Raw genomic sequence first — 25,085 nt, forward strand, 5'->3', positions numbered from 1 at the left:
TATAAAAGCAAAAGTTAATAGTATCTTAATTTTTTAAGATACTGGGGAAAATGGAGATATTCACCTAAGGCTGAAAGGAATACCAAGCTAGCCGCTTCCTTTGCTCCTGCAGAGACTGCTGAAGATGGATATGGGACAAAGGGGTCCTTCCCATACCTGCCCCCAGGCTGTTTAGGCCTTTGAGCATTAGTATGAGCATTGTGTCTGGTCTACTGCTGGCAGCCAAACTGGCGTGATAGCTGGCCAGCCTCTGTTCACGATCTTGCTGCCCTGTTTTGGATCTCTCTAATGGTGATGGGGTAGAGAAACTTCTAAAGGAACGCCTTCTTCCCTATTTGCCCTCCTGCCCCTGAGATTGGTAGCAGAAGCCCTCCTCCGGGAACCCTCTGTGAAAGATAATAGGAGGCAGAGCACCCCGAAGAGGGCCTCCTCTGTGGTGGTGCCCCATCTATGGAATGCGCTCCCCAGAGGTCCACCTGGTGCCGTCATATGTTTTTTGGTGCCAGGTTAAGACCTTTTATTTCATCAATATTTTAATAAGTTTTAATATGGTATTTTTAATATATTTTTAACTGCAGCCAGAGTGGGTCGATTTGTTTATGTGGTTGATACCTAGTTACATAATAAAATACAAATATCGGTATAAATTCATTGTAAGCCGTTCTGAGGCTTTTGCAATAGGATGGCATATAAATATCACAACTAACCAGCTGGAGATTCCGGGTCACTTCCAAGGGCGCCCCCTGTGCAGCAGTGGCAGCGCTCCAGACCAGGGGTCGCCAGCACGTGGACGCTGCACCGAGGCCCGTAGTCGCGCTGCCAGCCCGAGCTTGTGCCGCAAGCGGGGCTGTCCGGGAGGCACGTGGCCCGCCGGGGGCCCTTCTTCCGCCGCCGCCGCCGCCGCCGCCCCACCCGCGCTCCCAGCGCCACGAGGCGGCCGGCTGGGCCGCGCCATTTTACCCGGCAGGGCGGGGGCAGCGGCGCGGTCGCGTCCTTCCGCCCGCGCTCCGCCGAGCACGTAAAACGGCCTCCCACTGACTCCACAATTCCGAACGGGGACAGCGCGCCTAGGCGGCCGCCTGGGGCCAGCCGACACGCGTGTTCCTTTTCACCGCCGCCCCCGCGTCGTGAAAAATGGGAAACCCCGCCGGCGCGCCCCTCGTGCGTCAGAGACGAGCCTCCAATGAGTGGGAGGCTTCTCGAGACTTCGACCCCGCCGGAGGGAAGCTGCCCCACTCCCGCCCTCAAGCAAGATGGCTCCACCCGCTTGCCTGAGCGCCTTCCCCCTCGCGCGCGGGTCGCCGCCGCTCTGGTCGCTGCCGTCGGGCTCGTCATCACTCCGCGCGGCCGGAGGCGGGGCGGGAGCAGGATGCTGAGCCGCCTGCAGGAGCTGCGCAAGGAGGAGGAGACGCTGCTGCGGGTCAAGGCGGCGCTGCACGACCAGCTCAACCGCCTCAAGGTCCGACGCGGGGCCGCGCGAAGTGGGGAGGAGCGGGACCGGAGGCTGGCTCGCTCGCTCGCTGGCTCGCGCGGGCGGGCCTCCCTGGGCCGCGAGTCGCCTCTCCGTCTCCATGGCTGCGGGGAGGGGTCTCCTCGACGTATGCTAATGAGCGGGGGCCGGCGCTGCCCTTAGGTGTCGTGGTTCGCGGGCCCGCCCGCACGTCTTCGCTGGCGCGAACTGCAGAGGCGTGGGGTTGCAACTCCCATCATCCGCATCCGGCTGGGGGTGCTAGGAGCTGAAGGCGCACCTTGCTGGGGACAGACTGCGGCCGAGCGTGCCCTGCACGGCCCTGGTGAAGTCCTGCGGTCTGAGGATGGTGGGAGTTGCAGCCCCGCCGCGGCCCTTTGCCCCATGTGGAAAGAGGGACGGCCGAGCTTCGCAGAAGGGCCGCCGGATCCTGGGCAGGGCGCATCTTCTGCAGGCAGCGGACGACGGGTCTGCCTTCTCGGGGGAAGCTAGGCGAGGCTTGGGGGTGCCGCGCTAGCTAGCCTCGGCTGGCAGGCGCCCGGCCCGGCCCGGCCCGGCCCTCCTCGCCTTGGGGGCTGCCTGCCTCTTGGGGCCCGACCCGGGTCAAGGGCGCTTTCTGCGCTCAGGAGCACGGAGCTGCTCTTGCCGCCTTGCAGGCAGATCCCCGGCTTCCAATAGATGGGGCGGCCCCAGCTCAGTGCTCTGGGGACGGGCTAGCATAGGCCTTCTCCCCACCGCCAGCCAGGGCTCGGTTAAGACCCGGCCTGCAAGCACACCTAAGAGCAGATGCCGCCCAGGTCTCAACGGATGTGTTCTTTAAAATCTCCGTATTGAGGTGTGGGCTACCTGCCAGTGCCAGAGCTGCCATTCTTGGGCTGGAGGGATTTCTTGGGTCTGCCCAGCCAGGCTGTTTATTCTTTCTGCAAACCCATCTTATGTGGTTCAGACTTACGTAATGTACCTCACCATACGAGCAAGTAAGAATCACTCTCGTCTTTCTGTGGTTTTCATCCAGATCCACTTCCTCTTCCCAGTAATACACCTGCTTCCTAATGTTACAGAGCTGTTCCGCAAAATTACTTCTGTTCAGCTGTTGTCCACAAATGTCTTTATGCTCCAATTGCTCCTTGCTCCTGGTATTCCCATTTGACAGACAGAGGAGTGAGGCTGAAAGTACATGAATTATCCTAGGTTGCACAATGTTGATTGTATTTAAAGAGGTTCCTCTCTAAACTTTAAAAAAAAATTCTCATTTTGTAGACCTTGTGCAAATATTATGGCCGCTAGATGATTCGCTACACAATCTTGGCATTAAAAGATAATCATGTCATAAAATGTTATTAGCATTCATCATAAATTGGGTATTGCAATGTGTATATCCTGCCTTTCTGCCTCTCACAAGGCTCCTAAGATAGAAAAACAGCAACTGCAAGATTCATCCTGAGCCTGCCCCAGAGAAAATTCCATGCGGAGGGAGGCGTGCTGTAAATCCTTAACATCAATTCACCTAACTTTACAAAGCCAAGTGTGGCCACTTACTTTCATGCAACCTTTGAGCTACCTAGGCCCACACTATTTACGTTATAGTTTTTTCAAGGCAAAACCATCCAAATGGAAAGTTGCAGGTCCATTGGCCAACTGGTTTGTGTGACAGTTAAACAGTTAACTTCTTCCTGTGCTTCTTCCAGCTAGAAAAGAGCTCAACTACCCCCACACCAAGTTCTTGCCTGCATTGTTTGTTTAAATGCCAGAAGGTTTTGCGAATATTAGTACAGCTGTCAGCAGAGTGCCACAGGGTGCCAAAACTGGTGTGGAGAGGGAGAGATCTGCACATACAAAGGGGCAGCATTATAAATAGAGACGCAGGGGACGTGCTTTCCGGAAGGGATTAGAATTGAGCTTTCTGGCATGTGCGGATTGCTTGGAGCTGTTTGGATAGCTAGAAACAGAGCGGCATGCATTTTCAGTGTCTTCAAGTATACTTCAGAAGCTTAGATTCATGTTTTCTTTTAGACTGTCAGCTTTCATTTAAGCAAAAAAAAGCATCAACACAAAAATGAATTTCTAGACCACATGGTATGGTAATCTTAAAAATCTGTGTCTGTAATTTGCTGTTCATTTGGATGGGGTTTGCAAAGGGAAGACTTCCTGTAAGTTTGTGCATGTTGAAACTAGATGGGTTCTGAGGAAACTCATTTTTGTTTTGATTATGGCTACCTGGCTTCCTGTACTCCCACTTAAACCGCAGTCCAAGCACTTTCTTTCGACCAGTGCTTCATGGGAACCCATCTGTTGCTTTTGTCGTTCCATATAACAACCCGTGAGTATATTAAATAGCCATGCATTTCCAAGAAGCTGTTACCACTGGTTCTGATGCTAGCAAGAGCTTGGATACCTTTACTGAATAAAGACTTGGCATAGAAAATTGCATCATTTATCCTACTATGGGCCTATAGAATGACTTTTTTCCGAGCTGCTAAATTTTGCCGACTCTCCAAACACTAGCGTTTCTAGACTTTGGGTGACCTGGATGAGACCAGCTGGTACCCAGATCTTTTGGACTAGAACTCCTGTAAGAAAAATGGTCAAGGATTGTGAGAGCTGTGGTCCAAAACACCTAGAAGGCAGCTGGTTGCAAACCTCTGTGCTAGGTTAAAGGATCACTAATATGCCGCTTGGCTTTCTTTCAAGACTGACCATTGCAAACTGTTTCTAGGTGGAGGAGCTGGCCCTTCAGTCCATGATCAACGCCAGGGAAGGGAACACTGCTGTGCCTTCCACTGCTGTAACAGAGGAACATCAAAATGTAAGGCATTTTCTGTTCTGTTGCGAGAAAGGCGGCGCTCATGCCTGGTTGTAAAGTGAGACAGAGCCTTCCGAGCCTAAGGAGAAGGTGCATGATACCTTGACCAGTGAATCCTTTTAATGCTCATTTTCTGGCGACTGGTAGGAAAAAAAACTATTGCCTTCCTATCATCTGTAGCATTGCACATGTACAGTTTCTCAGTGCCTGGATGAGAAAGAAAGGAGACCGGGGTTATGCAAGTTTCTACCTTCGAGTAGAAGGCACTGTTGTTTGTGTTTCTTAGCCGGAACTAACCAGGTTTTTGCTTTTTGTATCCTAAACCCCTGGACAGATGGACAATGAAGCAGCTATCAATCAAACGAAACTGCAGTTACAGATGCACATCAGGGAGGAGGAGGAGGAGGAGGAGGAGGAATCCGATTCCTAGTGTGGAGCATGCAGCCTGACAGCCTTTTTATCCCAGACTCAGGAACCTCTGTGACCGTCTTTCAAGGAAAATATTTACTCAGACTTTGCTTGGTGCTATAAGACCCAACTACATTCACAAATGCAACCAGGTTTCCCAAAGGCTTCCAGAGATGGGGATAAACTGTTGGTATGAGTGAGTCAATGTCAATGCATAACTATGTAGCACGATTACTTTGAACCGAGTAGCATTTGGGAGGTGCAACACACAACTCTCAAAGCAATAATCTTCTCTTTGAAGCTTCTACTACTGGTAAAAATGGTTGGAAAATGACTAATTTCAGGAGGGTGGCACTCTCAAATCTCATCAGGGTAAACAAGTTTACAAAAGGAGGCTAGCTCACAGTTCTTTGCATGTACTTCTTTCGTGCTACTGCATTAAAAACAAAACCCACTGACTATATATACAATACCCCTAAATTCTAACCATTTGGGGGTTATTGTATTAGGTTCAACATTTCACGAATTGTCTACATTTAGTAACAGGAAACATTTTCAGTTCTAGGTTGTGTCAGTGTCTGGTTTTTTGAATACTTGTGATTGTATTGAATTTTGGCCCTTCAGGGCCAAGATTACATTTAGCAAAGATGACACACACATACAGCTAGGAGAGGGAACTTCTGGTCATGCATCGCTGTGCCCCGGTATCCTCCTCTCTCCACTTTTTGTTAGCTGGCGCACGCTTTACTGAAGCGAGGTGCTGTCTTCCCAGCGAAGCCGTTTCAGGATAAGGGGTGTGCTCAGGGTCCAGAGCAAGCCTCCTCTTGGAAGGCAGCCGAGGGCGAGGGCTGCATGGCTGCCGCCGTGACAGTCATGGTCGTTCCCATCACTGCCGGGGAGAGCGTGTCTCCCAAGCACACCTGCTTGGTGCTTTTACCCCTGCTGTGTTGCGACTTCCGCTTCAGCACTGCAACTTACAGCCCTCTTGCTTTTTGTTAAAGCAAGTTTGTCAGTTTGTGATACTCCTGGCTGATTCCTTCCATGCTGTCTGACCTCAACTGCTGATCCCTGCTCTCCCTCTTCCCAACTGCAGGCAGGACCAGCAAGAAAGTGGGCTTATTGACACTGAGAATTTGCTGGGGAGCTTCTGATGAGCAAGTCTGTGAGTCTCTTTCAGACTGCGCATCCTGGTTTGCAGTATGGTAAACTTCCAAGCATCGATGAACGTTAGCCATGATGACCTTAAGGGGTGCCAAAGGGGTGGGATTCAGCTCAGGTGGGTGACTATACAAACCTGCCAAGTTTCTGACACTGGTCTAGCAGTAGAGAAAGTAACTGCAGCTGTCAGTTGAGGGGGAGCCCATTCAGGAGATGGCGCACAGATCTGAAGGTTAGAACTAGAGTTGCAACCTTGTTTTAAGAGCTTTCTTGCCAGCCACTGCACATCAATTAATATTTAAACAACATCAGTTCCCTGATGTAACTTCATGATGTATTTATTAGTGTAAGATGAAATTGCTCAACATCTGAAAGAATAAAATGATTAAAAGAATTTTCAAACACAAAGTATGCACAATTTGTCATATCAAACTTCAGTGGATCTAGAAGGAAAGCAACTTGGATGCGTTTCTCCTTTTAAAAAGCCCCAAACACAATCCTTTGATTCTGTCTGAGGGATAGTTTTCTTTCCATCCCTTTCAAATACAAATACCAAATTAACTGGGAGGGAGATATCCACCACGATGCAATCCCCAAGTATCCAATGAGACACTTAAAAATAAATAGAAGTGCCAACACATTTATGTTGCTGGGGTGTGGGGAAAAGAGGGCTGGCAGTTCAGGATGCGGTCTTTGCTCACATCTATCGAGAGTTCGTTGCACAAAGAGCAAACAGTTGTTCATAGTTTCAGTCTCAGCTTAGCAGCAGCAATACATGCTTAGGAGAGGTTTACTCACAGCATCCCTAACCAAGACTGGCTAAACAAATTGTGACGTACCACCAAGTTGCAAAAGGTTCAGACCAAGCTAACAAGTGGGAAGGCGGCAGCAGCTCTGGCAGGATTTCCCCTTGTGAAAGGGTATCCAACATTCACTCCAAATTTGCGGATCACTAACTTAAAGTATCACATGTTGGTCAGTTAGCAAATAAGTAATCAAACACAACAGCTGTTAATTTAGAACCACAGGGAGAAAAAGAAATGGACCTGGAAAATAACTTGGCGCATGCAAAGTAGGGAGACATCGTTTTTAAGGAGGGGTGGGGTGGGGATACACTTTCTGGTAGACGGAAGCTGTGAAAAAACAGGACCAAAAGAGCATTGCTTTAGACAGCTGGATGGGAGGTGAGTTGGGCTACAAATCCACCAAGCACCATTCCAGTTTGTTTCAGAGGGTCTTGGGTGGGCTCCTAGTCAGGCCTCGCTCGGGATGAAGACGTACAACGCTCAGTGAATCTGGCATCGCTCTCGGGTGTTCAGACTCCTCCGGCATGGGTTGGGGTGCTGGGCTGGTTGAGGCCAATGGTGGAGCACAGCCAGCCTGCAAAATCCACCTCTTCTGCCTCTGATCTCTTAATGAACATGTGGACCTGCAGGAAATCAAAGAAGTGACACGCAAGGGAGCCCCGTTCCAAACCACGGGCCGCCTCCTGAGGCAAGCTGCGGGTGGCTGCGGATTGAGCAGGGATCGTCCTTGGGCAGCAAAATGAATTCTCCCTTTTCAGCCCAGACCAGTTTAGGAGAAAGCTGACTTTGACACCAGGATTTCTGCCTCAGCAGCTAGAGAACGGAAGCAGGCAGCAGGACTCTCAGAAGGACTGAGAATACTTTGAGAGAGAAATTAACGTTCCACTCACCATAAGCTGCTTCAGATCTGCCCTCTCTGCAGGATTCTTGATCAGGCTGTATAAAAAGGAAGACTGTCACATTCCTGTCACTATTTGGTTTTCCCCTCAAAACCTGATAGTGCCATTGGCCCCTCAGCCCACCCGTGTCTTTAGCAGTGGGCCTGGCTGTGGCTGGCCATTCTTCATGGTTCCTGGTTATTTGGGTTATTGCAGAAGAACTCTCCGCACCCCACCCAGGTTGCACTATATGCTAAATTGATGGGAAAGGAAAAGGGCTGCCATTTTGCAGCAAGAGGTGCAAAGCTCAGACATGCCTTGGCCCAGCCTGGCCAAAGCCCTTTGCTCCCCCCAAAACAAACAAAGCAACCCCTAAAGGCACAATTTTAATTAGGGCACTTAAAAGCAGGGCAGGGCGGAGCGGGGCTCCTTTACAAACAATGCATTCATGAACTCATCTCACCATTTGTTCACGAAGTCCTGGAACTCTGGACTGAAGACCCCACTGGGAAGCTTTGGAGGGGGCTGAAAACAACATTGCACAAATGTCAGAACAAGTGGAACAACTGTTGTGCCCAACGCAATCCTTGATACTTGCAGTTTGCACTGTTATATATACACTTCAGGCTGACAATACCGTACAGACAATGCAAGTTAGGGACGTGGTTTTTAATATGCATAGGACTCCATGGTGGAGAAAAATCTGGGTGTGCCAGTACATGCTGCATTGGAGGGAACGTGGCATTTTGCAAGGGCTACAGACCATTTCATTCCAGAACTCCTTTTAAACACCCGTGTGAACTCACTTTTGAGATGGAGAAGCAGTTTTGAGGCTGCTATAGAAACAGCTTTTGCAACTATGTTGCTGCTGCCTGAGGTTTTAAAAATGGTTTTACTTGTAAAGCAAACAGAGTCATACGGATCATCAGCGCATGTGTACACACTGCCTCTTCAGAGTGGGCTGGGGAAGCGGGCCTTGGGCACCTCCCCTTTGGCCTGCTGCATCTCCCTGGCCTGCTTCCCTGTGCCCCCCAGACAGAGCTCCCACTTCTTTTCGTGCGGGCCCCTTCCGCACTGGCACGCTGCCTGCTGTGGGTTTCCTGCACAGGAATGTGACCCATTTCCCCTCCTTTCCAGAAGGAAGTGCAGGATCACCACGGCTGAAGTGGGTGTGCATAAGATGGAAGAGGCTGCAGAGGGGTACAGCCGGGGCTTCTCTGGCTAGGGATGAGACTCCTCCAGGACCACGTAAGGTAATGGGCTACTGTCCACGGGAAGAAGCTCCCCACCCGGTTCGCCTCACCCGCTTGCGCGAGTTGGGTCCCAAAGCACTACTCAGGAAGCACACGTGCCGCCAAGGTGGCACAGCTTGGCTACTGGCAGGGTTGCTGCTGTTATATGCCCTGTCAGGTCAGCTCCGAGTCGTGGCAGCCCTCCAAAATGTCCTGCTCAGCAATCCCAAGGCTGTAGCTTCGCTGATGGATTTGATCTGTCTCACGCTTGGTCTTGCTTCCCTTCTGCCTTCCATTTTCCCCAGCATGTTTGTCTTCGCCAGGGAGCGTTCTCATGACATGCACGAAGTAGGACAACTGCGGTTTTGCTTCCAGGGAAAGCGCAGGCTTGATTTGATCCAGGACACACTTGTTAGTCAGCCCAGAGTATTCCCAAACTTCTCCTCCCGTGCCGTATTTTGAGCTGATCAAATGCATCTCTCACCCCCATACATAATGATCGAAAATACCATACCACAGAAGATCTTGGCATAGGTCTCCTGTGAAATATCCTTACACTTGATTATCTCTTTCAGTTCCTTCACTGCTACCCTTCCAAGGCTCAGCTTCTGATTTCCTGGCTGCAGCCTCCACTTGAATTGCTGACTGAGCTGAGGTAGGTAAAATCTTCCACAATTTGCACAGAGGGGGACTGGCACAAGAAGAAAAGCTAAATTTTGGAAAGCTCTGCCTCAAGGACAGTGCCTGGGGCCAGGTGAAGACCCCTGCTCTTGATCCCCTTATATGCCTTCAGTATGTTCATTCCTTCCTGAAAATTCACAAAGCCAACAAGCATGTCAGGGAGCCGCAGGGCTGGCTTACCTCGTTTACAATATAGTCGAGCAGTTCAAAGATGGCCATCGGTGGTCTGCTGTCTGAACCGTGGGCTAAAAAGACAAGGGTATTAACAGGTGACTCAGTCTGGTTCGCACCTTTTCGGTTTGCTTGTAACTTTTTATTTTCCCAATATTTTAAGTGTTAAAATGTTTTAAGATGGGGTTTTATTTGAATTTTGTCCTCTGATGCTGTACTTTTATTTCATTGTACTACTGTCCTGGGACTTTTTAGTGAAGGGGTGGTATATAAAAGCTTTAAACAAACAAACTTTTCCAGTAAATTGTATTACCCCCCAAATCATCTCTTAACGGTAACTTGAAATATGTTTAATTGGTTTTAATTGTGATTTTATTGTGAATTGCTGGATGCTGTGCCATTTTTTATCTGTGCTTGTTGTAAACCATCCCGAGATGCTAGTAATGAGATGCTCTATAAAAGCTTTAGATAGATAGATAGATAGATAGATAGATAGATAGATAGATAGATAGCAATATTAAAGGCCAGAAACTAATTGCGTAAGAAATGTCTATGAAATGAATTCAGAGCATTTGCCATCCATTCATTCTTTTACTGACAAAAAAGATTCAGTGTGCGATGTCTGCTTGGGACATTGGGCAATATCCGGCAATACTGCTGCCCTTGTTCAAGCGAGGTGCTTGTGCAACAGGAAGTGGTCAGGACTGTGAGAGAGTAACTCCGCCCAAAGAAGCAGCTACAGATGCAGAAACACCCCTTCCCGTCATCTCCTCTCTTAGCTTCTCTCAAGGAGATGCTTCTGCGGTTTTGGCTGCCTGGGCTTTGGAGGCCACATCATGCCAGGAGTGGTGCTGAGCAATCCAGCATACTCGACTGCCTCAAGAAGGTTTCTTTGCGCCCTGTGCACACAAACGGGGTGTCTGTGAAAGAGTTTCCCCTTGTGTTCTGAGTGAGGTGCCAACCTTCTTTAAAGAGATGTGGAGTACACCACGCCTCTTAGGCACCCTGTTCACAGACACGTGGCCCGAGGAGGCTTCTCCCCACCTCCACTGCCAAGAGGGACCATGCTGAGAAGGACGCGTCTTGCGGAGAAGGCTGTGCGTACATCCAGGCCTTTGCTGGACTTGCTGCTCCCTTATAGATGGGCAGGGTTGGGCATGAAGCATGGAAGACTGCTATAAATGCGGGAAATTTTACATAAAAATGACACAGACAGGGCACGGCCGAGTACCGAGTATGCCAAAATTCTTTGTTGCCATTATCAAATGACTACCAAAATCCCCAGAGCTTGCTTGCTCCACACCCTGCCCAACTGAGCTCAAGAATGTCGCTTTTCAGCCCTCCCACACGGGCCGCACGAGGTGAGACTCTTACCGCTCACTGGCCGTCCTGGTGTTCTCTGGCGGGGTGATGTCTCAGAGATGGGAGAATCGCCCCCTACGGAGCACCCAAACATGAGCTCCAGCTCCTTCGAATCCGGTGGTGGGATTGGGTACCTGCCGATGGCCATTTCCACCAGCGAAAGCCCCATGCTCCAGATGTCTGACTGCACTGAATAGTGGGTCCCTTGTAGTCTTTCAGGCTACATGCACAAAGTGACCAAAAAGGAAAAAAAGAGAAAAGAAAATCTTTACAAATGGAAGCACCAAAACTGGCAGTCTGTGGGACTGGGGTTACTGTCCAGTCTGAACGGGGTTTTCCCTCTTCCACCCCTCACCGCAACTGCTCTTCAGAGAACCTCCAGTCCTGGCGGGGTCCAGCCCCAGCAGCATCCATCACAACATCCATCACAACATCCAACCGCAGCTCTTCTGTGTAGCTTAAACATGCACTCGACTGCAAGCCACATGAATGCGCACTCGTCACTCGGTAAACATCTGTGTAAGGCTTGTCCTTACACACACTCCTGAACTGTGCTTTGCATAGGCACTTCATCACGTATTAGTTGGACTGTTCCAGTTTTACCCTCCGTACTTACAGACATGTAGGACCTTGTTCCCACAAAGGAGTTTGCCATTGAATCTATCAGCTGTCCACTGACACCAAAATCACAAAGCTTGATCTCCCCTCTGGAGTTAACCAGAATGTTGGATGGCTTAACATCTGGAAAAAAGAAAGGCGAATGGACAAGATACAATTGTTTACTTCTCCTGTGCCGTTCTATCTTTGACGATGGCTCAGCCAGGGTATCTCATTTTAGATCTGAGGATACTTAGGAAGAAACAAAACTGCCCATGTCAAAGATGATATACAATTTACCAAATACAGTGCAGAATATATTTATTTATATTTATATCCTGCCTTTCTCCCATTGTGTAACTCAAGGTGGCCCCATTCGGTTCCCAGGTGGTCTCCCCCAAGCTCAAGACCAGCCCCAGACTGCTCTGCTTCGACAGGGTGGGTGGCTTGGTGCCTTCAGGCCATACTCTGGGCAATATAGGCAAACCAAAGAAAGCTCACACTCTCCTTACTGGTGGCCATACCTGTCCCCTGAGCAGGCCTGGTAATGAGCAACACATTAGTTCCATCCCCCAAGCCCAGAAAAAAAGACAACCCCTCTCACTGTGGATTTTATAATTTCCTCTCTCTTACTACTGAAGAGTCTGTCAGGATGCACACAGGCGCCGCCTCATCCTCTCCCTCAACCTTCCTGGGAGTGAAACAGCTTCAGCAAGGCAGAGAGTTCCATTCTCACAGCAAAAACAGTCCTTATCGCCAGAAGGATTAGGGAAGGCAGCTTCAAGGCTGCTATCCTGACAAGCTGTAGGCCAGGGGGCCTTGGCAGGCCTTTAAGAAACCGTCTTGCTTTTGGGGAAGTAGAAAGTTCACTGTGTTATCAGCCAAACGTCAGCAACCTCCTCACCACTCCGCTAGCAGAGCCCATCCAAAACACATATTACATATTAAAATAAAATGAGGAGATGGGAGGCAGGAGCAACAAGTCGAGTGCAAAGGCTTCCTTACTCTTCATTTCTCTGTAGTATTAGCACAGATTAGCCTTCCAGTGGGGGGGGGGGGTCACATGCCTCATACAAAAGCTAGAAGGGATTCTGACACCCCACATCTTCAAATTTTTTGGCATTGTGTGTGCTCTGCATTTTTATTGCAGACCAAAAACATTGTTGGAGAGGGTATAATTGAGCAAGCCACCTGGTGGGGTTCATATACCATCCCAGCATGTTCCATTTCAAACATGCTCGATAACACAACAGGGACCTTGCGGATGGTCCTAAAGGGTGAAAGGAACCCCGCTCCTCAAATCCAAAGCAACACAGTTGTGAGAACGCTGCAACGCCTTGAAGGTCATCATCGCTTGGCGCTGCTTAGGCAAAACCCAACCCTACCGGCCGTCCAGATGAGTTGGATTACAACCCGTGGCTGCTAGCTCAGGATGGTGTGGCCCAGCACATCTGGAAGCGCAGCTTGGCAAGGGCTGGTCTACCTGGCAGAAACGCCGTACGGCCTCAGGCCGTGAAAGGCTGTTCTTCTGAGAATGCCACCGGGAGCTGAGCTTGGCACCTCCCACGTGGGCACGTCTCCTCCCAGAGCACACAGCGGGCCCAGAGGCAATCGCCAGCATCGCTGAGCAGGCTGGGCCAGGGCAGCTCGGTCCAAGGCAGCCTCCCACATTCAAAGCCCAGGAGCCCCTCCATATGGCACGCTGTTGGCATACATTTTTACAGACCATCCACTTCGGCAGATGCAGTGAGGCAAGAATCTCTGCTCAGGATGCCACAGATGGGCATGCATCGTTTCAAAAAACAAAACCTCAATATCCAACTTAGTTCAGTTTTTCCAGAAATGTTTCCCCACTGGAGTCAATGCAAGAATTCTCTGCCGTTTGCATTAACTTCTTTTACAGCGCAGTCAGCACCCAAAGGATGAGGCTTGCTACCTTTGCCCCTTTACTGAAAGGGTTCATCGAAACTAAAATGCCGCCAAGATCACATCTTGCAATAATTTCCAAGCAGGGAACCCACAGTCCAGATCCCTGCTCAGTCACTAAGCATCTCCTTAAGCCAGTGACATTCACATACTTCCCCCACTCCCTTCTCTCCCTCCCTCCCTCCCTCCTTCTCTCTGCCTAACCGATCTCATAAGCTTGTGAATCAATAATGGGGCAGAAATCATATAAACCTGAGCTCTCTTGAGGAAACCTGGAATCAGAATTGAGAAACAAATAAAGCATAATCAATGGAAATGTGGCTTTCTGTGAGTAGCTGCCCAACTCTCTCTTGCCAGCAGAAAGACTGCAGCTCACCAGTCCCCGACCTGTCTACCTGCAGTCTAAAGGGCAGTGGCAGCAGGGCAGGCACACTCCAGGACCGGCATGTGGAGGGCGGAGTCAGCAGAGACGAGCACGGAAACAGGCCTGCAGGACAAACTGGTGGGACCTGACGGAAGGCCACATGGTGGGGGAGGCAGCACCTGCTTTGTAAGCAGACGGCCTTGGGATTACCCCAGGGAGACGGTCATCTTGTGTGCGTCCTGCAGCATGAAACAGCTGGTCTGAAGAGATCCAGCAAGCAACAGGATCTTCGTCCTCATGCACGGACCAATCGCCGAGGATGCTGCTGCAGACGGAACCTCTCGCTGAAGGCTCCACCCGTCAGCCTGGCTCAGCCAGATTCTTCTCATGGAACCGGATCAGCTTCTGTCTCTTCACAGGTCAAGGCTCAGTGGAGAAATGTGCAACTGTTTGACTCAAGTCACACTCATATGTTCAGCAAGTGAACAGTCTCTTTATCTCTCACACACACACACACACACACACACACACACACACACACACACGTGCGCGTGCACGCACACAGGCAGGCACATGGAGGTAATCCTGCTTCCTTAAATGAAGAGCTGCAGGTAACTAGGCAACTGAAAGTCAGCTGCTTGTGAATGCTCAAGCACTGGAATCAATTCTTTTCATCTTTTCTGCTGTAAGCGCAGTGCAGCCCTCCGCACCAAAGCACTCATCCAGTCATTAGCCATGCATTAAGCTTGACGAAATAGGCTGCCATCTCGGCAATCGATTCTGCCAGGAAGCGCAGGCAGAAGTGGCGAGGGCCGGGACAAGAGCCCCAGAAGCTGGTGAAGAGCTGAGGACTCAGAACGTGGCGCCAGCAGTTCCTTCTCGCCAGAGGCTTTAGAAACCTGTCTCTGGAAACTGGATAGCCCAGGGACTGGGCCCTTCTGCCAGCAGGCGGGTGTCTCCCGCGGAGCCCCAGCCCTTCCTCCCATCCCTGCGCGCAGGTGGCACAGAGCACGGCCGTGAAGCTACGGCCCATCGCGTGGCGCGGGGCTCTCGCCTCGGTGCGCTCACTCACCCTCTGGCCCCTGCAGATGTTCCGACTTGCTAAGGGGGGTGGGCGGGGAGCTAGCCAGCAGCTCCCTCCACCTCTTCTGGGGCGCCGGCTAACCCCCCTGGGCCCTGCCCTGGTTGTGTATGTTGGAGCTAACACGGGCCCAGAGGGCTGCTGTCGTCTGTGGCTGCTGGCCTCTTACGGTGCCCAGTGCAGGCCTCGGCAGCACGACTCGGAGTAGTGGGGGCCGGAGAGGGTAGCACAGCTGTCCCAGAGGCCCCCAGGCCTCCTCCACTGAGATGCCTGACGGCCAAGCGCTGCTGAGGCCACCGGCCCTGCCAGAGTCAGAAAGGAGCGCAGGTGACCATGGTCTGGGAAGCTGAAAGGGGTCCAAATGCATCAGCTGCTGCCGCTTTACAGGCTGGAAGCCCAGCAGGACTGCATTGGTCACATGGGCCTGCGGCTGGCCAGCTGTGGTGTCGACCATACCTCACCCTTGATGCCCAGAGGGACTCGAGGAGGCACCGCACTTGCTGAGTCCCCCTGGCCCGCAACACATGGAAGCTCTTGCCGGAATGGCCACCGCAGCAAGGGGAAAAGCGGCGGTTTTCTGGACCACGGCGGGTTTTGCACGAGCCACTTGTCCTGCATCTTTTCCCGGATGCCACATTTAGCAATGGCTGCTGCTGAGCTCCCCACAGCCCTCTGTGGCAACACCCCTGTGCTTGGTGGCTGCAGGACCAGCTGCCGGGAAGCCCAGGGAAACGCAGGCAGGCCACTGCGTGGTTAGAGCACTAGCGCTTCACTGCTCCCTCACCAGCAAGTCGCTCCCACTGCTCCCTGGTGTATTTGTGGCCCCCCAGAGAAGCGGGACGGCCCCCACACCCCCCCCCACATCTCTCGCAGAGGTGGTCGAGGCGTTGCATGCAGCATCTACACGGCTTCGTTTCCCGTGCCAGGAGGTGCTGATGCAAAGCACTCCCTGCTTGGAAAATGCGAGCTGCCTGCATGCTGCTGCTGCGTCAAACCCTGTTGGATTCAGTATGCGGGGGAAGTTTTAGAGAATTCTCTCCCCTCTGCCCTTTATAGAAAACTTGCACACTCACCTTTAAAAAATAGGCTGTAGAACTTGTTCCTCCTTACCACTCACATGTTATCCTCCAAATGGCTCTGACTTATCAGGTGGGCCTGAGATATGTTCACAGCTCCAAAATTAGCCAGTGAACTTCATCACAGAGTAAAGAATTGAACCCAGGTGCAAGCCTCTATCCAAGCTACCATGCTCAAGGTAAAAACATCTTTCAAAGTATCCTCCAGGTATCTAGGCTTCTAGATCACCTGAACCTGGACAAGAGCAAAGAAGCTTGACAAACTTTCAACAAGCTCAGATGCTCTAAAAATAAATATTGTTTGCCCTCAACATGCACACAGTGTTTTATTGCTAAATTGTGCCTGGTTGTGGGGTGGAGGGTCAACCTGCTTTCAATCTGAGAGTGGAACTCTGATTTGAAGCAGTCATTCTAGGGGTTCTTGGGAAAAGGCAAATAGGACAAGGCCAAAAATCGCAAGGGTACCAATGCCTGGAAGCTACCAAACAGCTGGCAGTGGGGAGGAAGGGGGAGATAGCCAGGGGAAGGGGGTGTGGCTCTCTGGGTCCCAGGAGGGCCAGGTTCGGTCCATGGGCCAGCGGTTCTACACCCCTGGGACTGACACGGGAATGTAAAAGCATTCGGAATATTCTTAAACAGGAAGGGGGCATTCTTACCTCTGTGCATTATCTTATGTTTCTCTCTCAAGTATGTTAGACCTTTTATGACCTGAAATCCCAAATCAAAACTGTAATTAGTGGGAAAAAGCTATCAACAGAAATAAGCATTCATACATCGTACAAAAATTATTAAAGGAAAAGGGTAAAATGTGTCCTTTGGATGTGTGATGAGGTCAGAGGTCGCCTATCCCACTGAATAATCTGATTTGTTGCATCTCCAAATACGATTTTGACCACAATGTACTTTGGAATCAATTTCAAAACAAACTGATTTCGCTCCACTTGTTTCTGAATCTTGTGGGTTAATAAAACAGCTTAGGGGGTTTTATCATTCTTTCAACATCACAGCTTTGTGGGAGAAAAAGCTAAAATATGCAAATATTAGTGTTTGCCTCTGCAGCAAGTGCAAGGGTGAAAAGCAACCTATTATTAATTGTTCTAGCCCTTCAGGTGGTTCTGAAAATTATGCTGTCGCTTGCTTAATATTGGAGAGGAGGGGGCAACCAAACAGACAGAGAGAGCAGCCAGTGAGAGGAAGGCCCAGTACCAGATTCTCCTCTCTCTCTCCCTTTCACCCACCTGCCCTCTGACCCACAGCTGCACCACGTTTGCAAATGTGAGGAGGCAGAGATCCCAGCAGGCGAGTTCTCAGTGGGTGACTTTCAAGCCGGGCACCACCAGCAAGGCAAGGGCGTCTTGGGGCCTTTCCTGAGCCACGGGCAGCCCCTCCTCTTCCCGCTTCCTGGTCAAGCAGAGAGGCTGGGCACCAGGTGCAGCCAGGGCGTTCTCCTCCTCCTCCAGCGGGCCAAGCAAGACTGGCTGGCCTGTGCCACTCTCCACTGCTCCTTCCCTCCCACAGCGCCTGCACTCCCTCCGTCCCACTCCAACCTGAGGGACAGGTCTCCAGGCCCCGCTCCCCAATGTCTTCTGGCAGCCAGCCCACAGCTGAAGCACACCCCAAGGCAACGCTAGAGAGCCCCAGTCGTGAAGAAGCAGCTGCTGCAAAAACGAAGCGCATGAATGAGTGAGGGAGGGGGAGAGGGGGGAGAGAGGAGGGGGCAGAGAACTGCCCAGAGGGTGATGAGAAGCTGCCAGGAGCCCTCAGCCCTTGCTGCCCAGGCCAAGCACTTCTCCCTTTGACCACAGGCTCTGGCCACATGGTCTCTTTCTCCCAGGCTGAATCTCCTGCATGAAGCAGTCCTAAATAAAGGGCATCTGCTTAGAAGGGGAAAGTGATTCATGCTGAGCCCTAGTCAGCTTTGCCCGTTTCGCCGTCCCTCGAAGAAAAACTTCCACCAGCTGCCTCCACCTTCTGGACGGATCTGGCCTTTGAATCCTACTTTCTGAATGCCAAGACAACATACTTACGGCAATGCTAACTTTGCCTAGGATCTGTTCGGGGATTCTGCCTGCCTTTTTCAGGACTTGATCCAAGGATCCACCATCCTATGGGAAGAAACATTGCAATGCTCAGTGCTGATTCTGCTTGGCCTCAACATGTTGAAGGCTCTCCGGAAAGCCTGCAGGAGCACGCATCGGGACATGGGATCACGGAGCAATCTCTTACCCACACCATGAGAGGGGAAACAGGCACCAGTTCTGGAAGCAGCTAAAGCCCATGCCTCCATTTTTAAGGTCTGCAGCTACCTGTCCGGCAGTTGCCTTGCTCCTAATGATTCCCTCCCACGCTCCAGGGGTTCCACTGCTTTTAGCCACACGCAAGGGAAAGGGAACGTGTGGCTGTCCAGATGCCGCTGGCCTGCAGCTGCACTTCCCATCAGCCCTCGTGCCAGCATTGCTAATGGTGAGGAGCTGCGGTCCCACTGTAACAGGAGGGCTGCACGAGCTCCAACATCTCGTCCTGCATTCAGAGAAGGGGGGGGGCCGGGAATCAGGTAGTGCTGGTCTGTGGTCACCCCCTAAATACGCAAGAAGGCCCTGCTGAATCAGATGCAGGCCTGTGTAGCCTAGCATTTTCTCACAACAGCCAGACAAGTGCTTCTGGGGATGCGCATGCACACCCCCCGGCTTGTTTCCAGCATCACAAACGCCTTCCTTCCTCTGAACCTGGAAGGTCTGACTCGCTGTCACAGCCCAGAGCTGTCAGGAGACCCCACGGCCTTCCATGAATGTCACATTTCTCAAAGAAAGGCAGCATAGCATATTGGTCCAGGGAAACCCAGCTTCCAATCCTGAGCTGGTCCTAAAGGCTCACTGTAACCTTGTTTGGACCGATCAGGATCCATCTGCCCGTTCTTACGGGGATGTTGTGAAGAGAAAATACTTGTGGAGCAGGTATTGAGCTCCTTGGCTTATAAACTGAAAACCAGGCTTTTTTAAAAGTATCATCACTGCTGGTGGCAATGAATGTCATGCTTATTGTGGGTTTTTCATGAGTCAGTCATCAAAAATGCAATTTTAACAAAACAAAGCAAAACAAGGAAAAACCTGCAGACAAGAACAGAAGAAAAGGAAGACTAAAAGCATAGATAGTCGTAATACCTGTTCACCACAGTGTTAATTCTGACACTTCTGTTTCAATACCCATAAACAAGCCACCTGTCTGAATTCGCACCCAGACAAAATGGGAGGCCGTGCAATTTGCAGCCAACTGCAGCAAGAACAGCAAGGCCTTCAGTCCACTGAGGGCGGGCGTGGGACGTGGGCTCGTCTTTCCAGGCACGGAATATACATTTCTGTGCTGCTGCGAGGGTGCCCAAGGTCTGTCCCGTGCTGGGCGGAGATCCTCCTTGCCTGTCCCGATTCTGAGGCCAATCTATTTTGCAGAGTGGTCCCCGCTGCCCGTGAGTGAAGCCACAACCCCCTCTCCCCTCCCACACATCCCGCCCGACTGCTGGCCTCCCCTCCTTTGCTGCCTTGGAGGGCACAGCCCTGTCCTCCCTGAGCTCCGACACAGCAGGGGAAAGGACCAAACTGGAGCAAGCACCAGAGATTGGTGAGGAGCTCTGCCACGTTGAAAAAGCAACCCAAGGGGTCCTCGGTCGACACTCCAGCACTGGGGTGCTGAATGTTTTTCCTGCAGCACCCTGTTCTGATGAAAAACGGCCCGCAGAGCTGATGCTTGCCTCACTGGGGGTGGGGAGACTTCCCATTAAACCTGTTCTTTAAAACGTTCAGTCTGGCCCACAGGACGTGACTGTCTATTTCTACTCATGTCAGGGAGGAGAGAGGAGGGGGTCCATGACCTTGTGTTTCAGCACACCAGCTGCTCACAGTGGCTGTCAGCCACACTTACGTGGAAACTTTGTGCAAATGAACACAAGCAGGCATGTAAGAAAATGTACATACTGGGGGAAAGACAAACAAGATACAGAAAGCTGGTTGGAGTTAAAAGGCAGTCTTAAAGCACATCACACCCTTGGATTATCAAGGCTTGATTTAACGTATTACAGAAAACAAACACACCCTTTTCAAGTTAAATATATACTGCTGTTGCTAAGAGCTTCAGGAGAAGAAAAACAGTATCAGCTTCATTTATTTCTGTAAATTGCAGTACTTTTAAGTCAAAAGCCGCATCTGGTACAAAAGCAGAAAAAGTAAAAATCTTGATTTCTTAACAGCAGGAGTCAGAGAAAAGAATGCCTAATTTTTTCAAGACAGGGCGATTTTCTGTTACAGAGAAATCTTGGGTCAAGTGCAAAGGTACAAATAGTCCATCTATCTACCTATTTTCATTTACGCCTAAGAAAAGGATGGTGGAAAGGCAAGAGTCAACTTAAAGTTACTGTCCAGAAAAACAAGCAAACTGGGTGGTCTTGGATACCTTAACCCTCTTCTTCAGTTGTGCTGTCATGAAGAACTGAATGGCAAAATTAATTGTAGTCTTCATAACGCGTGGAAGTCACAGACGATGCTGGAGAAACCCTCCAAAGCTCACGTTTACCAGTCTGTATTCTATTCTGCCGGCAAAATTACTTGCATTCCTTCTGACATGGATGCCATACAGAGATGAATGCAAGCAGAATACTGCCTAGTCACGACATGCTGGACTTGATTTGGCTGATGAGGTACACGGCCACCGTGGCAGCCACGGGACACAGCTTGCTTTCAGTGTCATGGTCTCCCAGGTGTGGAATGCTCTCTCCAAAAAGGTCCACCTCGCACCAGCAGGGTTATGTTCTTCCGTCCTCCACTGCCAGGCATTTGACGGCACACAATAGAGTATTATGGCATGGCTCTTTACTGTAACCATCTTGGCTGTTTAAATGGTTAAGTCTACACTTCCATTTCTACATTTATTTTATTGTGTCTGTATCCAGTCTTTTTTCCTTTCAAGAAGCTCAAGGCAGCTTACAGAATTCTCCTCCTGCCCTCAATCTTATCCTGACAACAGCAGCCCTACGAGATGAGTTGGGCTGAGAGCCTATGACTGGCCCGACATCACCCGGCTGCCTCCAGGGCTGAGTGGGGACCAGAACCCATTTCTCTGGTGTTCTGGTCCCACACTCTGAACCGCTGCACCACACTGGCTCGTGCCATGTTTTTATTATCCTGCATTTGTTGTTCATCATTTTTGTGACTGCGCAGAGAGTGGATAGTACAGAAATGAGATAATAATGCAACATACCTCTTGAAAGATGGTGGCAGGATTTTTTTAAAGCAACAAAGTGTGCAAGAAGCGTTGCCAGTTACTATTACCTTAAAACTGCTCAAAGCATTTTTAACAGCCTGGTATTGTATCTGCTCTGAGAATAAAATGTAAAACCAAAATCTATGGAATGCGCTCCCCAGAGAAGTCCGCCTGGCGCCATCGTTATTTGTTTTTCGGCGCCAGGCGAAGACCTTTTTATCCAAACGTCATTTTAACTGCTAATACTATTTATTTATTTCATTCTTCAGCCAGGGAGACTTATTTTATATTGTTAACTTGTTTTATATTTTTATTGTATAATATTTTAATTGATATATTTGTGAGCCGCCCCGAGGCTTCGGCGAATGGGGCAGCATAGAAATTTTCTAAATAAATAAATAAATAAATAAATAAATAGAAACATTTCCCAAGTGCAACAGAGATCTTAGAGGAAAAGGTCTACTTTGTATCAGATGTGGAAGCAAATAAACTGAGAATTCAGTCAGGGAGCAAAGGGAATGTGCAGATTCTAAGCCACCATACTTCATTTTGTCATTAAAAGTTTCCAGCTCTTCTAAAAAAATCAAACAAACCTGAGGTCAGCAATTTTGCTTTAAAAATAGCTTTGCTCAGTCATTTCTGGTACAAGGATGTGGTACCTCTTGTGGATTTCCTGTGGGCAGCTGCTTAGCTGCTGGGTGAACAGAACGCTAGAGCGGCTGGGCCCCTGGTCTCATCCAGCATGGCTCCTCCTAGGTTGCTATCCCTTCCTCCTCCTCAAATACCATTCACGCCTGGTAGCTCTTGATTTTGGAAAAAAAGATCAACAGCAAATTTTGATGGCATGCTGTTATGTGTACAGGGGGCACAACGTGATACTGTCAAAACTGACACCTACTTGAAGAAGTGGGGGAGCAGAATGGCACTTCTTAACATGCCTTCCTCCTCGAATTGCCACCCCTGCCCTGAAACTGGATGTTTTTAAAAAAACGTTTTTCTCCTTCGAGCTGGTCTCAGAGCTCTACCTTTAGGGGCAAAATTAGCTAAGAAGCAATTTGGGGAGGAAAGCTGGAGGCTGGGGGAGATTCTGCTTCCTTCTCCCTCCCACTGCACTTTAAAATCTCCTTCCTGATGGGACCCTTCCTCTACTCTGCCTGGTTCCACCCCATGTTTCTGCCTCCTCTTATTTCTCTCTTTCACTTGCCTTCATTTTGAGGTCTCGGTTGCTTTTCTCAAAGTTTACATTTCTTATTAATATGGGATCAAAACCTAGTTTGCATGCCCTTTCTTAAGTATTAGCGACAGAAAAGGGAAATAAAGGCTCCTCTTCAGGCAAAGCAGAAATGAAGGTATATAATGTTGCTCAAAAAACAAGCAAAGAAAAACTGCTATTTTTAAAGTACCATTTCATTTAGCTCCAGAACGATTCTCCTCTTATCCCCCCACCCAAGTCTTTGGGCACACACATGAAATCTTTTAGCACCTCTATCTTGGTTTGAAGAGAGGGAGAGATTTCATTGACCTTCTAATCACAGAGACAGTGAGACTGTTCTAAATGTGGGGGTTCCATCTGGCTAGACAAAGGCTGACAGATGGAGAGGGCAAAGTATAATTTCTCCTATCAAAATGAAAACAAGACAAAACATAAAAGTTAAACATGGAACATCAGAAGACTGAGGGCAAAAGAAAGATAGATCAGGGCAAACTGAGTCTATACTGATCAGGTTCTGCTCCACATCTGTCAAAAATCAAGGTGGGCACTAAAGGCTGGCTGGGAGACAGGGTGGAAAAGAGGAGATGCTGAACTGATTTGTATTGAGCGGCAGGCTTGTTGTTTCTCATTCCAGGTGGGAAATGCGTGAGGAAGCTCTGCCGGAGAAAGAGGCGATTGGCAAAAAGTCAGCAACTGTCTCTTGATGCACAAAGCAAAAAAGCAACATTTGGGCTGTAAGAGAAATCCTGAAGTCCACTTCATGCAATAAATGAATTAGGGCCACCCAAAGGTCACAAAATGTGTACATTTTAAGTATTTCTGGAGCTCTAACAGCTGCATTTTATGTTTTCAGAAATAGAGGCGCAACCATTCTCTGCTGGATTCCTATTCCGAGTGGGCCTGGGAGCACGAAAACCATCAAACCCCACAAAAGCGTCCTTCAGCCAACAGTCTTGTCTAGCTCAGAAGTCTGCCCACCAGGATGCAGACATATCCAGAAGAAAATAACAGTGGTAAAGTCCACCTGCATTCAGGCCTCTGGTTGAAAGCTGTGCTTCTGGCTTGCAGTCACTCAGGAGCCAGCCTGCAGCCTACAGATCCTTTCACGAGATCCACTGATGCCAGAAATTTGACAAAGCATTCTGTGTGAACATGTTCTGGACTTGTTTCACTATCCTCAGACCATACTCAGGGGGCAAAGCACAACACAGGCACGAGTCTGCAGATGCAGCAAACACGACAAAGAGGCAGACTTACCATGTGCTCCATGCAAATACTGATCTCCCCATCGCTGTAAAATGCTCCGTAAAAACCCACTATATAGGGAGAATTGCACTCGTGCAAGACTTGCAGTTCCCGGATGATCTGGTTCCGAATGGCTGGCTTGATCTCTAGATGAATCAACTGCAAAATAACCAATTATCATCAGTTTCTTCATTGGCTGAATCGCTGGTGTTAAGGAAAGAAAAAAGGCATATGCTGGACATTGTGGCAGGCCGTCCAGACATACTGGACTGAACACAGATTGTACCAAGAATTGCAGGATTTTCTTTCCTGGAAGATTCCTTTAGGAAGTTTGAGGTGCGGACATTTGTGTGTTACAGAAAGACAAAAGCAATTTCTGCTATTATGTGCGTAAGACCTGTCATGAAAACTACCAGTTTTGTACTGTGGTCATGTGACAATTGCAGATGATTCACTCTTAATGAGGCAGAAGTGGCCACCCCACTTAGCACACACAGATCAAAATACTAGGCACAACTGGCAGACTGGGGGTGGAGGAGGGTGTGAAAGACAGGGATACCTAAACAGACTGTCCAAAGTCTGCAATATTATCCATGGGATAACTTTAGTTTAGAACTTGAAAGTGATGATGTGTCACTACCATTTTTCAGCCAATATATGAAAACAAGAGAGACATCACTGGATTTGTAGAATTTTTAATGGCAAGGGAAAGGGTATGGCAAAATGAGGCTTACTGCCGTTCTGATTCCAGGGGTTAATATTCCAATCAGCTCTATGCTTTCTCTGTGTATAATTGAACACAATGCAGAAGAACCAAAATTATAGTTTTCTGGTCCTAGCATTGTAGGAGGAGGTTCTGTAAAAATATTCAGGTATGTCTTGCAATACATTAATCAAAATGACTGACAAAAGGAAGACTGTCAATGGGAAATTAGCCAACCATTCTTTCCACCTAGCCAGCACTGACACTCACCTTCCTTGCCATAATGAGGCCAGAGGGCTTGTGCGAAACTTTGAAAACCACACCACCATTTCCAGCACCCAGTTCACTGATTTTCTCAAAGTCATCATCCTTTAACTCCCCAACTTTCTGCTTCTGAGTAAGGAAGGCCTCGAGACGTTTCCGTTGCTGCTCATCAAGTTCTAACTCCTCCAACTTTTTTTGCAGGGCTTCCAAATTTGTCCTATGTGGCAAGAAGAGGGAAATTGGAGGTACAGGCATTCATAAAAGCGAAACCAGGGCTCAACTCTCCAAGCACAAGCAGCCTCAGTGACTAAGTGTGAGCACGCAACTGAGCTAAGCAACTAAGCGAGAAGGTAAGAGCTTTTTATTTACTGTTAAAATATGTATTAAATTATCCTAGGA

The 25,085-nt window shown here is 49.5% G+C and overlaps 2 protein-coding genes across 2 annotated transcripts in view; one reads left to right on the forward strand and one right to left on the reverse strand.

Annotated features, from left to right (window-relative positions):
• The first annotated feature begins 1,343 nt into the window (after positions 1-1,343).
• Positions 1,344-6,245, forward strand: SNAPC5 (small nuclear RNA activating complex polypeptide 5). The gene is made up of 3 exons (XM_044445014.1): positions 1,344-1,459; positions 4,185-4,274; positions 4,606-6,245. The coding sequence occupies exons 1-3, from the start codon at positions 1,370-1,372 to the stop codon at positions 4,699-4,701; spliced, it is 276 nt and encodes a 91-aa protein (XP_044300949.1). The 5' UTR covers positions 1,344-1,369; the 3' UTR covers positions 4,702-6,245.
• MAP2K1 (mitogen-activated protein kinase kinase 1) overlaps positions 6,150-25,085 on the reverse strand; it is a 44,737-nt gene continuing 25,801 nt past the window's right edge. Inside the window, exons 2-11 of the mRNA XM_044445013.1 lie at positions 24,693-24,903; positions 23,732-23,878; positions 18,039-18,116; positions 16,668-16,719; positions 11,584-11,708; positions 10,980-11,187; positions 9,615-9,679; positions 7,985-8,046; positions 7,534-7,579; positions 6,150-7,266 (exon numbers count right to left, since the gene is read on the reverse strand). Coding sequence (XP_044300948.1) covers positions 7,153-7,266; positions 7,534-7,579; positions 7,985-8,046; positions 9,615-9,679; positions 10,980-11,187; positions 11,584-11,708; positions 16,668-16,719; positions 18,039-18,116; positions 23,732-23,878; positions 24,693-24,903 — 1,108 coding nt within the window. The 3' untranslated portion in view covers positions 6,150-7,152. The remainder of the gene's footprint in view (positions 7,267-7,533; positions 7,580-7,984; positions 8,047-9,614; positions 9,680-10,979; positions 11,188-11,583; positions 11,709-16,667; positions 16,720-18,038; positions 18,117-23,731; positions 23,879-24,692; positions 24,904-25,085) is intronic.

Source organism: Varanus komodoensis, unplaced genomic scaffold (genome assembly GCF_004798865.1).
Source record: "Varanus komodoensis strain SLA01 unplaced genomic scaffold, ASM479886v1 scaffold46_3, whole genome shotgun sequence".
NCBI classification, from domain to species: domain Eukaryota; kingdom Metazoa; phylum Chordata; class Lepidosauria; order Squamata; family Varanidae; genus Varanus; species Varanus komodoensis.

Bases quoted from the DNA above. Each gene is read 5' to 3' on its own strand.
- SNAPC5 (XM_044445014.1), top strand. From the start codon at position 1,370: ATGCTGAGCCGCCTGCAGGAGCTGCGCAAGGAGGAGGAGACGCTGCTG. The intron at 1,460-4,184 runs GTCCGACGCGGG...AACTGTTTCTAG, and splicing joins ACCAGCTCAACCGCCTCAAG to GTGGAGGAGCTGGCCCTTCA. The intron at 4,275-4,605 runs GTAAGGCATTTT...ACCCCTGGACAG, and splicing joins TAACAGAGGAACATCAAAAT to ATGGACAATGAAGCAGCTAT.